General features: G+C 31.1%; 1 protein-coding gene across 1 annotated transcript in view; it reads right to left on the minus strand.

Annotated features, from left to right (window-relative positions):
• Positions 1-18,478, minus strand: part of CSMD3 (CUB and Sushi multiple domains 3) — a 639,662-nt gene that overhangs the window by 365,842 nt on the left and 255,342 nt on the right. Inside the window, exon 18 of the mRNA XM_074202120.1 lies at positions 15,667-15,783. Coding sequence (XP_074058221.1) covers positions 15,667-15,783 — 117 coding nt within the window. The remainder of the gene's footprint in view (positions 1-15,666; positions 15,784-18,478) is intronic.

An 18,478-nucleotide genomic window follows, 5' to 3' on the forward strand; every position in this document is an offset into this window, starting at 1 on the left:
ACTTTGATCCAATGACTTTTGACTATTTCCAAAATAATCAAAATGCAGAGTCAATTTTGAAAAAAAATATTCAATATATTCAAAAGAATATGAGTTGAAAGCTCTGGAAGCAAATCTTAAAGAATTTCCAAAATATGTATATTAATGGTAGAATATGAGAAAATGTGTTTTGTCTTAGTAGGTGACCATTTTGAAGGGGATAGATTTTCATTTGAATGTATAAGTTCTGATGCATTTTAAATGGAAAAATCTTATAATCACTTTTATATTAGAGTCTTCCCACACGGCATAACATTTTATGTTTTTGCACAAAAAATGTCTAGTTAATATTTGAAAGTGAAAAAAATGTAAGCTGTCTGATTTTATTTTTTGCTAGTCATCCTGAGAATTTTTAATACATGGTTTCCTCCCCAGTGCCTTATTTTAGGCATCTTTAAAAGAGAGACTAACATGATTTTACCTTTTCTAAAACACAGTGTTGATAAGAAATACCTAATAAATTCTACTGATTTTTGGTTCAATATTTCTTTCTTATCTTTGATAAGGATTAGTCAAGAAAAATGGGTGTATTTTTACGTAATGTCTACAAAATTTGTTTTGTCACTGATACTTTATTTGGTGGCATCCCACAAAATAAGCATTTACAGGGGGCAGCTAGGTGGCACAGTGGATAGAGCACTGGCCCTGGAGTCATGAGTACCTGAGTTCAAATCCGGCCTCAGACACTTAATAATGACCTAGCTGTGTGGCCTTGGGCAAGCCACTTAAACCCATTGCCGTGCAAAAAATGTAAAAAAAAAAAAAATAAACATTTACATAGTTCATTAGGATTGCTAATCATTTAGGAAAATGATATCAAGATCTGTCCTTATTTAATCAATCTATCCCGCATACTCTGGTGGATGCTAAACTCAACCAAGCCCTAATTGTAGTTTGGGTCATAAATCTAATAAATCAAGAGATCAATTAACAATCATTTATTAAGTGCTTAATTTGTGCCAGATACAAATGATTATGGGATAGGATTAAATTAATTAATTAAATGAGAAATCATTTAAGCCATTGCTATTTCTTGTGCAATTTTAAATTTAATTCAATTTCAAAAATATATTTTGAGCACTTGAATAGTCTTCAAACTTTGCTATTTGAAAATGAACTGAGTAAAATTAGAGAGTTGGTGCAGACTAATGTACTCTCAGAAATCTCTTGAAAAATCACCAGAGGTTATTTCTGACCAAAGTAGTGACTAGACAGCCAGGTTACATCAACTTTTATGTGTTTTTTCACAGACCACATCATAACCAATACAATTCAACCTGAAATTTGAACTAGAGTTCTATCATGAGGAAGATTCATTTCCTACCCTTGCCTTAGGATCCTCTATATCTACTTTGTATCTATATGCCTTTCTCTATGTTATATTGCTATACATCACTTCTCTTGGGACTTGCTTTTTTCAGAAGGAGTAAATTTTATGAGAAAAAGAATATATCTGCTACAAGGGCAACTGGACCTTGTTGATGACACTGTCCTCTGTGGATCTTCTTCCAAAATGTAGTAATAATTCATAGTTATGACTGTCATATAAAATAATTTTGCAAAAATAATATAAAAATTCCAATCTATACTTCTTCCCGTATGAATGAGAATTTAACTAAATATTAGGTTAATTGGATCATATACAATGAGTTATTCTTTTTCCCCCATTCATATTTATTTGTCACATGATATGTGCCTAACAATGAACTAAGTTCCAAGAGGAAAGGTATAAAGGTATAGCACATAGCTGCTTCTCTTAAAAAGCTTGAAGGAAGCACATTTTACTTTCTTTTGGAAGAAAAAAAAAGAAAAGAAAAAAATATTGGAAAGAAGTTTCTAACTGGGAAATGAAACCAGTTCAGAAAACTTTGTAACGAATTTGATTCTGTATGTGTTTAGTTTGTATGTGTGTTTGTGTGTGTGTGTTTGCATCAGTTATCTCACTGTTGAATATATTAAATATCATGAATATACATTTATTGATGTTTTATGTCAGTAGGGTGGCAGACAAAATAATATGGATATTTTTTTAGATATAGAATGCAACAGATGCTTCATGATTTGGAAAATTTTTTAATTGTAAATCTCCTTTGTAGGTTTATTTTTCCTGGAAAAAGTGTCCAGTTTGACATATTTCAAACTTATACAATCACAGAACACTTTTTTTTGTAGCATGTAATTTGCTATTATTCTGGAAAGTAGACACCACTTATTCTCTTAGGCTATTTAAAATATAAGTTTTTTAAGTAAATGAATTTGAAAATGCAAATTCAACTGTTTTGTTAGGTACGAAACAGATAAATTAAATCATGTGAGTCAGCAAAACAAAAATAAACATCTGTATTTTAATTGTAATCAGAGCTAGATTGCAATGTTAAACAATTAGAAATCATTACACCATCCTGAAATATCAGTGGGAGAGTGTCAGAAGTGATGAGTCTTCCATGTTTACAAAAGACTCTGCCTGCGGCATGCCGGGTGCTTTTGTGAATCATTTATCTTCTAGCTTAAACCTGTCATGCTATGAAATATTGCAAGTGTGATTCTGCATGACAGAATAATAAAACATGAAAAACAACTATACACAATGACTTTTATATACAAAAAAATTTGCTAGAAAAAGTAACATATAGAATCTTGGTTGTTATACTTTTTCCTTCAAAAATCTTTCTTTTGAAAATATTTAAAAAGGTCATATGATTAAAATAGAAAGCAATTTACAGGATCATCTGGTTAACTATTTTGATTTTATAGATGAAGAAACTAATACCTGAGTAATGAGGTGACTAATCCAAGGTCACACTGAAAGTAAATAAATTAAGATTCAAACACAACTCCTCTGACTCCACATCCAGAATTTTGTCACCATCTCATGGACTGATTAACTTTCATTCATATCCCAAAGAACATGTGACTCATCCTTTTAATTAATCACTTTATTTTGATGTCTAATTGCAAGGAGAAGTTTAGTGGTGATGCATTCAATTTCTTCAGTCAACTGTCCTTTTATTGGTCACTTGGCAAGTGATATGGGCACAAAATAAAATAAAAATATACCTGCTCTCTCAAGGAGCTAATATTATAAAGAAGGAAAAATGCAAATTAAATGTACATACTAGCTATACAGTGTAAATAGAAGGCAATTTTACAGAATTGCTTACATACCTGAATTATGATTTATAGTATATCATTTAGAGTTGGAAGGAATCTAATAAGTCATCTAGTCCAGATCAAAATGTAATTAGAAAATATTTATCAAGATAAATAAAAATAAACTAGGACATAGTGTTAATATATGATTTTTCTAAGACAATATGCAGTTCAATGGAAACCATATGTATAACTGAATGTTCTCTATTTGTATCTGGGTTTGGCTTATACTGATAGAGTCCAGATATTTCATTTTCTGAATGAATGAGTCATGGGAGGTGAACTGACAGGAGGAAAAAGTAATATGTCCACTTTGTATCATTTGAACCCAGCTTCTTTAAACCTAGACCCAGAACTCTGACTCAGAATATATATTATATTACTCTACCATTAATGGCAATGTCAGGAAGGTTCTTCTCCTCCTCCTCCTCCTCTTACTGCATATTTAAATATAAATTTTAGGAAAAAAAGATATTTTGATGACTTTTCTCAAAAGGACCCAGAATTTTTGAAGGTCATCAGTTATTATAGATGCTAATGAGGCGGAAAGACTTGAATATGGACCCAGTAATACACTATGTATTTGTTATTTGAAGGCCAGTCTACATTGGTTAAATTTAGTGAGTAGAAAGTTTTTTTTTCTTTCCCCCCATATTACTTCATGAAACTATCTACTAAAGCATAGAAGGATTATGAGCTATATGGCTTGAGAGAGAACTCAAATCTTATGGAATAATGAATTTTGGTAAGTACTGAAACATTTAAACATTGATGGTACATAGTCTGGTGAACAGCCTTTTTCTATTGCATGAGAATTTATTATTGCTTCCTTCCCTTAAGGCTCAACTTGAATGTTACTTCATCTGTGATGGTTTCCCCATCTCCCCAATACTATCACTCAGTTAATAAAAAATTTTTAAGTGCTTGTGGTTCTTCAGATGAGCCAAACAGTAAGGACAAAGCTGATATCATAATGAAGGAGAAAATTTAAAAGTCAATAATTACATATAAGATATATTTAGTCTAAAGGTATTAGTGGAGGGAGAAATCAGGAAAAAGGCATTTTGCAGATGAAGGGAAATAAACTGCATTTTGAAGGAAGAAAGCCAGGGAATCTAAGTGTTGATGAAGAAAGAGAACAACATTATAAGAATGAAGAGTGCATGGAAGGGAGTAAAGTGTAAGAGGGCAGGAAATATAGGAATAGAGTGTTACAAAAGAGTTTTATATACCAAACATATCAGTTTATAAATGTTTCTGGTGGTAATAGGGATCCACTGAAGTTTCTTGAATAGATGGTAGGTGTTTGAGAATGGGGATGGGAAAAGTGAAATGGTCAAAAGGATCATGTTTGTTTTAAGAAAATTACTTGTCAGACGATTGGGGATTAGATTGAAGGTAATATTTGAATAAGAAGAGATAATTCTTGAGATCATTTAGAAAGATACTGTGATAGTGTTGAGGTCCTGTATTAGAGAGGGGCTCTGTGAATGCAGAGAAGAGGTTGCATAAGAAATATGTTTTAAAGGTAGAAGTGACCAAATGACAACAAAATGGCTCAATGGAATGAGTTCCTGACAAATGCTTAGTGGTGGAGATCCAAAGAAAGCCTTGGATATGTGGAATGACTAAGGATTCAAGGACAACACCAAGCACTTGACTGGGAGAATAATGGTACTGCGATTGTAAGAGGAAAGTTAAGACAAGAAGAGCTTGGAAAACAAACAAACAAACAAAAACATAATGAGTCACTATACTCAGAATACCTTCCCAGCTTTACCTGAGGAAAAACAATACCTCCTTCCTAAATTTTATCATAATATTCCCCCCCGAATCTCTCCTTTGCCTTTCTTTGATTCTACAAGCACAAATAAGTTTATTTTTTCAACAAGGAAGTGTTGGATTTGGAGTCCAAGAACTAGGATTCAATCTTTGGTTTTCCCATTTACTTTCTATGTAATTTAAAACCATTTTGCAACTCTAGGTCTCATTTCCCAAAACTTCAAAATGAGCAAGTTGTACTAAATTACTTTCAGAGTACTTTCTAAATCCAAAACTATGATCTTATGATTCTATCTTTTCTTCCTCTTTTTAGAATATTATGTCGTCATTCATCCTTTGTACTCAGTGGTCCAAAAGGACATTACTATGTGGAAGTCAATGTTTGACTATGACTGATCATTCCAATATAAGTTATGAAGGCACCACTGAAGGCTGGGGTATACAAAATCTGTTTGAATGTTTGAAATAGAGATAACTCTAGATTTCCACATCTTTTTGCTACTGAGATTCTGCTTTGATGTGAGCATGCCATGTTGGATCTCCTTTGTCTCACAAATTATACTAAAGTTCTCCAGACAGACCTTAAGAAATTCTTTGCAACACTTGCCTCAATGTAAGCTCTTGTCTTGTGGCAGCTCTACATAAAATCGTCTTTTAGGTAAATCTGTGTTTGACATTTGGACTACATGACTAGCCCATTGAAATTGCATTCTGCAATAGTGACTGGCTGCTTGGTGGTTCAGTTCAGGAGAGAACTTCAGTGTTAGGCAACATCTTTTTTTTTTTAGTTTTTTTTAGCAAGGAAACTGAAGAGATTTGTCATTTCCTTTTCCAGTTCATTTTCTAGTTCATTTTCCAGCTCAGGAAACTGAGCCACAGTGTTAAATCACTTGCCCAAAATTATATATTTGTTAGGTATCTGAAGCTGCATTTGACCTCAGTCCAACAAGTCTAACAACAAAAGAGAGCAATGAAACATTTATATACATTCACCTGATAAAGCTAAATGAAAGAGGAGAAACTAGCTTAATGCAGTTAAATCTGGTCATGGTGAGCTCTTCAGTTAGTAGAATCCACACATACTCACCGATGACATGAAATGAAACATATCAGAATTCTTGCTTATCCTAAGAATTTAGAAAATACTTTCAAAAAAGTGATACTTATAAAGCATCACCATGGTCTCATCAAAAACAGGTCAAGTCTGACTACCCTATAGAAATACAGAAATGTGGGCTAACATTTAAATAAATAAGATTGTGGGGTAGAATGAGAACTCCTTGAATTTTAGGAGTCAAAAAAGAAGCATTAAATTGAAGTCATATTAGGATATGGTCTTTTTTTGGGAGTGATTTCAAGGATATGTACGTGCCCTTTCATATGATTTTAATATTTAAAAAGTCAATTATGTGAATATAAAATAAATAGGATACACAACAACTGCAGGTTATATAAAGCTGGGAAGTACAGCTTTAAAAAATGGATGATAGAGTCGGAATCAAAAATGAAATCAATATGCTAGAAAATTTCGAAGATGAAATGAAAGAAGTGTAAAATTGTATCCATTGTTTAAAAAATCAATGTCTTAAATATGAGAGTAAATATGATCAGATAGCTAAATTAGAAAAAATATATATTCAATTTTTATTCAACTTTAGTGTAATTAAGGAGACAAAGGATGAGGTACAAAATAGTCCCATTTGTTCACTGTGCTGATTAGAGACCATTTAGATTAATGTGTTAAATTCCAGGTGAAGCATATCAAAAAGCATATTAGTAAATTAGAGCATGTCCAGACTAGAGTTTTCAGCATTGCTATGAACATCAGTGATAATTCATATGAAAATTAGTTGTAAAGACTTCTTAGAGGAGAGAAAACATATTTGGGGATTGGACAAAGTTGGGTGAGGAAAGAAGCATGATAGCTTCTTTCAAGTGCTGAAGTGTCACTATGTGAAAAAAGAATTAGACTTATTTTACTTGGCTCTGCAAGGAAAAACTAGGAACAGAAAGTACAAAGAGGAAAACTCTAGCTCAAAAAAAAAAGAAGAAAAAGAAAATTTCATTGGTGGTTTGCAAAAGTTGAATGAGTTAACCAGGAGGTGCTAACTTTCAATTTGCTAGAGGTACATAAGGCAAATGTCAGATGATCACTGACCAGGCAAATTAAAAGGGACATTCTTGTCCAGTTATAAATTAAATTAGATGACCTCTCTGAATTCCCTTCCAATACTGAGAATTTGTAAAAAGAGTGAGTCTGTTAAAAAAAAAAGTTTTTCAACTAGTTGCTTTCCTTAGTCCTTAATAAAACTTTCATCATTTACTCCTCTTTGAGCATTACTGCTCCCCATAGATATTTAATAGTCTCTGATAGGGTAAAGTCTTCAATTTACCACTGTAGTACCCAGACCATGACTCCTTTTCTCTGAAATACTGATGTTCAACTTAATCAAATATGCACTTGTTATGGCTTATTAATTAACTTATTTTTTCTTAGAATATAAATATGTATGGTAAATGTAAAGCAATTTGCAAATTTCAAATTAGTATATAAATATCAGCTATCATCTTTGATAGTATTTCTCAAAGCCTATGACAAAAATGTTTAAGTAAGGCATACAAAAATGTGTAATTAAATAATATATCTTTTTTTGATCAAATGGATAAAACAAATGAAAAATTGTTCAAATTTTCCCTACAATTCATTTTCCAAAAAATTTCTGTAAAAAAACTATTTAATATCATTCAATTATTTTTGTAAAAGCTGCTGCATTTAATGGTATGTCTCAAAAAATATGTAAACGCATAACAAAATACATTCAGTATGCAATAATATGTATATGCTGGATAGTTATTTAAAAAGTTCTGCCAACTCATTCCCAGGGAATATTATAATTATTTTCTAAGAAACTGGAAGATGATCATTTTATATACCATGAAAAGATGATCATTTTACATGCCATGAAAAGAGAGCTCCTAGGAAAGGAGCTTTTCCATTTTTCCATTTAGAAATGTATGTCAACATTTCAGCTTCAAATTCTAGTGATATAATATTATAGTATCTATTATATCAGACTTTACTAATTCCACTATTCTAGTCAGAAATGGCAAAGGTCTATCTATGCTCCAAAAACTGAAATATTTTTTGCTGATTTCTACAAGAATCAGTATTTGCAAGGAAACAAGTTTTTTTTAATTTTCAAATGATGTTAAATCAATTGAATAAATTATATATTCATGGAATCTAAATAGATACAAATTTTACATGACAGTGACAGACATGTGTATTCAATAGTCACAGAATAATAAACATCAATTTTATTTCTGAATTCATAATTTAAAATAAAATAATAGGTATAAATTATTCAATAATTAACTTATTGAATTAAAGTTTCATTAATTACTAAAACTTACAATCAAGAAAAATAGAATGTGGGGTAACTAGATGGCACAGTGGATAGAGTAACTGTTCCTAGAGTCAGGAGACCCTAAATCTGCCTCAGATATTTACTAGTTTTGTGATCCTAGGCAAATCACTTAACCTTCATTGCCTATAGAAATAAAAGAAATAATAGAATCTCAATAACATGATTTATTAATCAAGTGAGAATAGTAAGAATAGTAAAATAAACTCAAGAATTTTTTTCACCACCATGTTATGATGAAAGTTGTGGAATACCTTACTGAGAACCAATTGTATGGACAGGCAATCATTAAGAAAGATTGTTAAAATAAGACACTAAATCAAACATGTCAAATTAATAGAGATACAAAATGAACAAGCAAATGATACTACAAATAAGTTTAACTCATTAGCTCCAAATGAAAGCATATGAAGGAAAATGAAACTAGGAAATCATCAGTAATAATTTTACTATACTGCTACATATAGTAAAAAGTGACACCTTTGTATATAAATGACAATGATATATTAGTATATGATCAAAAATAAATGGATGATCAAAAATATATGGATGAGCAAACTGGAATAAATTCACATATACCAGAGTTTATATAGATGTTATGGCTAAATTATGCACATATGAATGTAACAGTTTTATTTTTCTCTCCCTTGTGTTCACTCTGAAGTTTCTAAATTAATTTACAGAAGCAACTTCAATTGACCATGCTAATTCCCATTTAATGACTCACTAAAGTACCTAGGAAAATTTCAAGATGAGTCAGAAATTTTTAATTTTAATTTTTAAAAATAAGTGTGATGATTTTTGTTTTCTCTTTTTCATTTAAAATATATTGGCTCTTCCATAAAACCATCTCTTATAACATCGAACAAAAAAAGAAATAAAAAGATCAGCAAAACCTCCTATCAACCAATTCTGACTGTATTTGCAATGTCCTGCATCCAAGTTCTTCCATTTCTACAAAGAAAAGAGGGACATACATTTGGGGAGCACAGTTAAAGGAAATATTTCTTCTGAGGTATTCTATGACTCACAAGTTTTCAACAGTTGACCAGGTAATTCTACACACCATGAGTGTAAGATAAATTAAAATATAGCACTTGCCTAATTACCCATATAAAATTATAAATATTTTAAAGAGAAAATTAATATAATCATTCTTTTTTCATGGAAATATTTCATATATATCTTTATTATAGAGTATTAGCAATCCATTTTGAAAGATATCATGCCTGTTTCATCAAGTTCTTCTTCTGTAGATATACACCATAAGTCAATTCCTTGTCCACAAGACAACCTTTCAAATGTTTTCGCTTGATGAAACAGGCATGATTTTGGAATATAGGATATTTTCATTTCAATATAAAAATAGAATTTCCTGCCAAAAAAATTTCATGAATCTGAAATCTTTTAAGAAGATGCTATGTACCAACCTAATAGATAACATAGAGAAAATTCCTGTATGTCATCAGTAAATGTGAAGAGCTTTAAGGTCCCTTTCTTGCTTCAAAATTTTACTATTTTAATCATAAAGTCATATGAAGAAAAGTTTGAAATACTATTAAAAATGATGCAATAATTTATGGAAAGGAAGTATTATACAGAAGATGTGGACTAACTTGAGCAATAGACTTGGAGATTTTCTTATTCTTATTACTTAGATGAACTAGAACAAGTAGCACAGGCAACTAAGACTACATATAGACAAGTTGCCAATCTGTCTAGATGAAGGGAATATAGACAATCTTAGGAGTTTAGATGTACAAAGCAAAGCATATTGATAACTAATTTATTGGCAATTTATAGTACTAAAATCCATATAAATTACATTTTTGTTTACTGCTTTTTGCTCTAAAAATATGCCTAATGGCAACAATATCTTTCTTTAAAACTAAAAATGTGGTATACATGGGTATACCTATAGTTCTCCTGACTTCTTAGAGGCACTCTTAAAAAATCTGCTCTATTAATTTGAGACTGGAAACTGAGGCAATGCCAAGTGGTGGGTCCTATTTTGGGGGGGGGCACGGGAAGAATGTAGGTAGAATTCATTAATGGACATTAAGAAATGTTTAATAATCCAGTCCATACAGAACTATAATTGGTAACTAATTTAGTTCTGGGAATATGTTTACTGGTTCAATGTAGATACTGGAGGATCTTTCTTTTTGGCATGCATAAGGAAGCTACTTGTACTCCATATCATAGCAGGAGCTGATAAACTTTGCCTCACAGTAAGTAATGCTATCACTTTCTATTGACTAATGAATCAGAAATACTTGCTCTCTCTCTCTCTCCCTCTCTCTCTCTCTCTCTCTCTCTCTCTCTCTGTGTCTTTCTCTTTGGTGTTAGTGTTTGTGTGTTTGTGTGTGTTTCTCTCAGTACAGATTATTCAGGCAATAAATACTATAAGGAAGATACCATCCATAATTAGTTAATGATATTGCATTTGAAAATGCAAAGTGATAGCATTAAAATAATCTGACCATAATTCAAGAATCCAGAGACAGAGTATTTAGTTATTTGAATCAGAGCCTAGAATTTATATATATATATATATATATGTATATATATATATCATAAAACAATGAAATTAAATAAATAAGTTACTGGAATTATTTAAAAAAACAAGTATGCTAGAGATAAGGTAAATTATTTAATGTTTCTTTAAACACTTTACCAGAAAAACCTAGTAAATTTTAATAGCTGGAACTCAATTAATGCAGTAGCTGGCATTTTTGAAAAAGGCAAGGATAACAGGTAGATATTAAGGAAAGACAGTTTTGGAGAATATATATATATATATATATATATATATATATATATATATATATGATATTACATATATACATATATACACACCTGTACACATATATATGTATATAGATGTAGATATATATATATATATATGTCTACGTATTTATATAGATATAGATATAAAATATAATATAAAATGCCCAAAGTTTCAATCAAGTTTACTGAGTTTTGGGCAAGTATTATGCAATCTATTTGGAATGTTTTAGGAAATAATAAAGGCTATTCTTCTCCCTATTAAAGAGTATCAGATAAGCAGGCAAACTCCAGAAAAATCTGGAAAGACCCACATAACCTGATGTTAAATGAACATTAACAGAAACATTGTGATGATCAACATGATGGACTTATTTCTTCTCAACAATACAGTGATTCAAGAAAATTTCAAAAAACTTGTTATTAAAGTTGCTATCCACATCCAGAGAAAGAACTATAGTGTCTGAATGTAGGGGAAAAAAAAACATATCATCAGAGGTGGCTAGGTGGTGCAGTAGATAGAGCACTGCCTCTGGAGTCAGGAGTACCTGAGTTCAAATCCGGCCTCAGACACTTAATAATTACCTAGCTATGTGGCCTTGTGCAAACTACTTAACCCCATTTTCCTTTCAAAAACCTAGAAACAACAAAAAAACATATTATTATCACTTTTTTAAAAAATTTGCTGTTTTTTTCTTTCTTGTGGTGTTTTTCCTTTTGTTCTGATTCTTCTTTCACAACACAACCAACATGGAAATATGTTTAACATGATTGTATATGTATAATCTATATCAGATTCCTTATTGACTTGGGGAGAAAAGGAAGGAGGAAGAAAAATTTGGAACTCAGAATATTAAAAAAATGAATATTGAAAACTATCTTTACTTGTAATTGTGAAAAAATATTAAATGAAAAAAAACAAATTTAAAGAATTTCAGAATGACCTAATATGAGCATATGAGCAATTGAATATCCTTTAGAGAAATAAATTTGAAAGAGGATTTTATTATTGCAGCATCATACAGTAGAAAATGTGTGGGATAAGTAGTCAGAATTCTAGTTTCAACACTAACTAGTTTTGTGATTTTACTTGAGGCCTCTGTTTCCTCATGTGTAAAACTAAGGAACTTTGACTAGAAGACCTCTAAGGACCCACCCAACTTTAAATCTATTATCCTATATAATTTGCCTTGAAGCAGGTACTTCACAATCATATATGATCTTAAATGGAAAGACAATAAATAATCACTATTATCACTAAAACACTAAAAATCTGCTAAGCCTTTTATAATATATCTTAGTGACTTCTGGTACTGATTTCTCATATGAACTGAATATGCCACAGCAATTCTCTATTTTAGTTAAAAAACTCAATTAAGTCCCTTAAGACACAGCGAAATTTTGCTCAGGTTTCCTGAGTCCAGGCCTGGCACTCTATTCATTGTGCCCTTTAGTTTAGTACTTGGGTATTATCTGGGCACTAAAGGGGAAGTGTCAAGTTTCATAGAGTAGTATATATAATAGAAGATATGTATAATTCAGAGACCCTGTCCCATATCTATTTCATTCAATCTTCAAAATTATTCCAAGAGAAGACAGAAACTAATGGATTTCCAGGAAGTTGATTTGGTTTTGTTTTTTTTTTAACAAAGTAGGAGACAAATAGATCATCTATTTGTTTATTAGCGAGGCTATGGATTTGAGGAGAAAAGAGAAAATTTAGAAAAGGAATTATGCCTATCCTGGGCCTGATATATAAAAGGAATATTTTACTAAATCACACTGCAAGGGACTGATATAATTCCCCCATGTTTTTAATACTATTTTATAAATTATTAAACAGTGAGAATTTGCTTTATAGTATGTTACAGATTTATTCATTTACCAATTGTAATCAGGATATGTAGGCATGTTATAAAATTGTATATATGGATCAAGGCAGGCCAATTAAGCAGTGCCTACTACTTACAGATCCGTGCTAGGCACTGGAGATTAAAAGAAGGCAAAAACACAATCCCTGCTCCCAAGGATCCCACAGTCTAATGGAGGAGACAACATGCAAACAACTTTGTTCAAGCAAGATACTCAGAATAAATTAGAGATAATCAAAAGAGAAGAAAGAAAAAAATTGAATTTGTTCAGCCATCTAAAACTTTCTCAAGATATGTACTTTTATTACTGTACAGCATAATATATTAAAATTGGAACTGATCTATTTGCAAAAGTAAAGAATTAAAAAGGGATGGGTAAAAATGGTTTCCTGCAGAAGATGGAATTTTAATTAAGACTTTAAGAAAGCTAGGGAAGCATAGGAGAGGAGGGAAATCATTCCAGGTATGGAATTAATCAGTGAAAATGCCCTGACTCTGGACAATAAAGAATATAGTATTATTGGGATGTAGAGCAAAGGAAGGTAAAAGAAGACTGGAAAGATATGAGGGTACTAGGTCATGAAGAGCATTGAATGCTAAACAAAGCATTTTACATTTGATCCTGGAGGTGATAGGATGCCACAGGAGTTTAGTAAGGAAGAGAGTGATGTGGTCAGTTCAGAACTTTAAGAATATCAACTTGAAAGCTGAAAAGAGAATGGATTGAGTAGGGAAAAGACTTGAGACAAAGACAGCAACCAAGAGTTTCTTTTTCATCTTCACCTCCATTTAATTTGAGAATACTGAGTGGCGGCCTGCTACAGTAAAGAAAGAACTGACCTTGGATTCCAGAAGTCTGGCATTAACATCTTACCCCAAATAAAAACTGTATGACATTGGACTAGTTGTTCTCAGCTGCCCAGGCTACTGTCAAAAGACATTTGCAGAGAAGATGCTTGCATATTTAGATAGATAATTTCCTTCTGAAAGCTCTTCATACTGAAATCACAAGTTTCATACAATTTCTATTGGCCCTCACTCTGTTCCTGAATATCTGGCATAATCTGGGTATCCAATCAATATTCAGTGATTAAATAAATAATTTACACTTGTACAGTCATTTCAGTTGTGTCTGATTTTTTGTGACCCCATCTGGAATTTTCTTAATAACATACTGGAATGATTTGGCCATTTAACTCATCTTACAAATGAAAAAAAAATGATATAGAGTTAAGTGATTTTCCCAGGGTCACCTAGCAAGTAAATGTCTGAGACTATCTTTGAACTCAAGGATGAATCTTCTTGACTTCAGGTTCAACACACATCATTCAAAAACTGACAGTGTGACCAGGGTCCCACATGCAAAAAGAAAAAAAAATAGAAATTTTTTGGTTCTGTTTTCTTTTCAATTATCATTATTTATTTTAAAAAGTACTATACTACTGAATATTGATTTAATACATGATCAAAGAGAAATCTCATGCAACAAAATATAAAAAACAACAAAAAAAAACAAAAAAGATTATGCCAATGGAGATATGACACCTGTGACACCTCTCCACATTTCATAGTTTTTATTTAGAAAATTCCTTGAGTAAAAGATCAGTTTGAATTCTGGGTAAAATGATAGAACAGGAAAAAAAGAAATTATAGAGAACATTATTCAGTTGTGGGTATTTGGACTGGAAGCATCAGCATCTTTTATGTTAGCCACAAAATTATGTTTCTTTGAGATGCAATCTACTAATTAATTGTGCTAAAATTCTTATGCTAAGATGTCCAGTCATCCAGATCTAGATATTCAGAATAAAGGTATATCTTTCTATTCTGTCTATTATCACCTCATATTCAAATGATGAATAATTTCCTTCAGTACCATGAATTTTTTGTTTCCTCTTCTAGTACACTGTTCACTAAAACTCATTCGCTTTTTTCCACAAGGAATCAGAAACTAATAAAATTATTCTGCATCAAGCTCTACCTCAGATCCAAAATCTTTAGAAAGCCAGAGAAGTGATACCAGAGACTTCTAATCAAGGGGATTCAGCCAAAGATGTTGCCTTTTCAATGCCAAAACTGAAGAGTCAACGGTAAGAGCAGAAATGTCATTTTTGGTTTTTCTGATTATTTCTGTAACATTGTAAATTGTAGGTTTTAAGTGAATGCCATTGACTTCTGGGCATCATTAAGAGAATATGGGCCAAGGACAGAGTCCAAATATTCTATATCTTAGTTTTTAACTGTTGTCATATCACTATCTTCAACCATATGCATGATCTACCATTATTGCTGATCTTATTTTTCTTTATATTTTGGAAAATTTTTATGTACAAACCCATATTTAAGACATTTGAATGATAACAAAATAGGAATTAAAATTTAAAATTAAAAACAATCCTGTTTTCATTTTTGTATTGTTGTTCACCTGTGTACTTGTCTGTAAATTCAAATGAAATGATGACCTCAAAACCTTACTATTACAAATCTAGCTAAAAATTACCAAATATTTTATTGTTATTTTTTGATAAAAAGTACACATACTCTCAAATAGCACGCAATGGTTAAAATATAACCAGAATAAGATACCATATAATAAGATTAATCTTACTTACCAAACTCCTTGGGAACTGCTATAGCATAAACACAATTGTGTCCCACACTGTAATTTTTGGGATAGTTTGGTGATAAAACAGTGCCTTCAGAACCTGTTGAACGACTTCCACAGGGAGCTAAAACATAAAAAGAAAATGAAAATAAAATAATATAATATAATATAATATGATAACATATACACATATGAAACATAGTTTGATAAAATTCCAAAACCTAATTGAGATTTTTTTAAGAATCAGGAAGTGAAAATAGAAATTTTTTTCCTATTGGATTCCAATGTGGTCCATTATTTTAATTTTTAAATAACAGATCTATTGCTAATTATTTGAAAATTAAATTTGTTCATCTAAAACTTTCATAAGATAAGTACTTCTCTTACTTTATAATATAATAAATTAAAATTGGGATTGATCTATTTGCGAAAGCAAAGTATTGACAGAAAAGAAATCACTAGAACTTGACTGTTTCCATTATTTATAACAAAATAAAGTCACAGAAAATAAAGGCACAGAAATGAAGGGAAATTCTTGGAATCATATTACTGCATTATGCAGAGAGAGAATGTCTCTTCTTCTTGTCAAACAGTCCCAAACAAATGCTTGGTCAGGGATGAGCAGGCATGGAGCCAAACTAACAGTTTTCTTCATTATAATCCTTCCCCCCACCATCATACCAGGAAAAATCAGAAGAAACAAAGAAACAAAAAAGTTTTGTCCTCCAGAAAAGAATTTGCGCAGAGAAAGTACTGAAGAACATATAAACAAAATAATAAAAACTTAAAAGAATTCTAGGACCAATATTAAGATATATGTCAAAAAGTTTGGCTAAATAATGTTCTGATTATGTTCAGTTATGTTAATGTGTGCTAAATAGTTTAAAATGAAATATACAAAGATTAGAATTCCTGAGAAACAACAGTAACTTGATGGTGTTGATGATAATAGCTATGGATTCATCATTCTCATCACTCAATATTGTTTGAGATTAGATAAGGAGATATAGTCTCAACACTGATGTTTTATTCATCTAATAAAGCCACTAATGAGAGAATAATTCAGGAACGAACAAGATATACTACTTCATGCAAATTGCATTTTTAAAGTCTTCAACATTTAAAATTGCAAAGTTTTGAATGTATACAATGTCTTCAGAGTTATATAGTCTACTAACTCAATAAGTGATTTGCCCATCATACAACTAGTTTAAATCAGAGACAGGACATGAAACTGGGTCCTCCTCACTCTCAGATGGGGTGCCTTTTTATAATATCATGCTATTTGGACATTAAATATAGTACAATATTACAGATAATAAAAATAATAATTTTTAATTGTAAAACTTATTAAGGAAGATACATATCTGGTATGAGATATATGTATTTATAGAAATCATATGAGAACCATGAAAGGGAATATGGAATAGCAAAAAGTCACAGGGTCAGAGTGCACTGGATAGAGTTTCAGACCCAGAGTCAGGAAGGTATTTTTATGTATTCAAAATTGGCCTCAGATATTTAACTTTGTGACATTTGCAAATTTATTATTTACCTTAGTTTCCTTATCTATAAAATGAGCTGGGGAAGGAAATGGTAAGCTACTCTGATATCTTTGCAAAGAAAAAAATCTCAAATGGGGTCATGAAGAGTTGGACATGACAGAAAAATCACTCAGCAACAACAAACAACAGAGTCAGGAAGTCCTGAGTGTAATCCTCATCTCTGATATGTAATATCTGTTTGATCCTGGATATGTGACTTAATTTCTCAATACCCTGGACATCTCTCTAACTAAATAAGTTGCAGAAATTTGGAACTATGTTGGTGAAGAGAATTTGTTTATGAACCTGAGAGTTCATTAGTATAAAAATAAAAATCATAGTTCCATTTCCTATCTAAATAATTATTCAACTTGAAAAACTTTTGTTTGCTTTATGCCTAGAATATGGCATGTCTATCCTGCTCATTCCTTCAAATGATTTGAAAACACAAGCAAAATAAAACTTTTAACAATTCACTAAAATGAAATAAAGAACAAATCCCAAAAAATCAATAGCAAAAAATATCCATAGTTAACTGACTCAATTGAGTGGTATCACTTTGAGCTTTCTAATCTTGTAATTTGCATGTTCTGCTCATATATTTTCAGATCAAGGCATGAAATCTTCAAATGTCAGAGGAAACAATTACTACATTTATAGCATCATATTTGATAATAAAAAATAGGATATAGATTTCAAAATTGCAAATGTAGTTTCTCATTTAAGTGACTTTTAGGAATCATTCACTTGGAAATACACAAAACAAAGCTTTTTAAGAGAATATCAAAAACTCTTTCACTTCCTAAATGATTAGAACCTCAAAGACAGAAGCAGTTTTATATGTCAACCAATCCATGCCTGGAAAAGCTCCATGTTCATTTGATTCAATCATAAAACAATTATTAATCATATGCTACATAGAAGATCTTCATGTATAAGGAAGCATATTCCATGCATAGGTAGCATATTAATCATATGCTTTATGTGACTTAAGGTTACAAAATAAAAGTCTCTACTTTCATACCTTTATACCTTTATATACCTTCTACCTTTATATATTATGGCACCATTTTATCATGGTGTAGTAGATTGTGATCAAGATTACTGGGCTCAAGTCCTGGTCCAAATATTTAATGATGAAATGATCCTGAGCAAGGCACTTAATTAATCAAGATATATCTATTAAGCTCTAATTTTATGCCCAGGATTTCAGACATAATGACAAGTCCTTACTCTTAAGAAGTATCATTAAATCTCAGTTTTATTACTTATGAA

The sequence above is a fragment of the Macrotis lagotis genome, chromosome X, assembly GCF_037893015.1.
Source record: "Macrotis lagotis isolate mMagLag1 chromosome X, bilby.v1.9.chrom.fasta, whole genome shotgun sequence".
NCBI classification, from domain to species: Eukaryota; Metazoa; Chordata; class Mammalia; order Peramelemorphia; family Peramelidae; genus Macrotis; species Macrotis lagotis.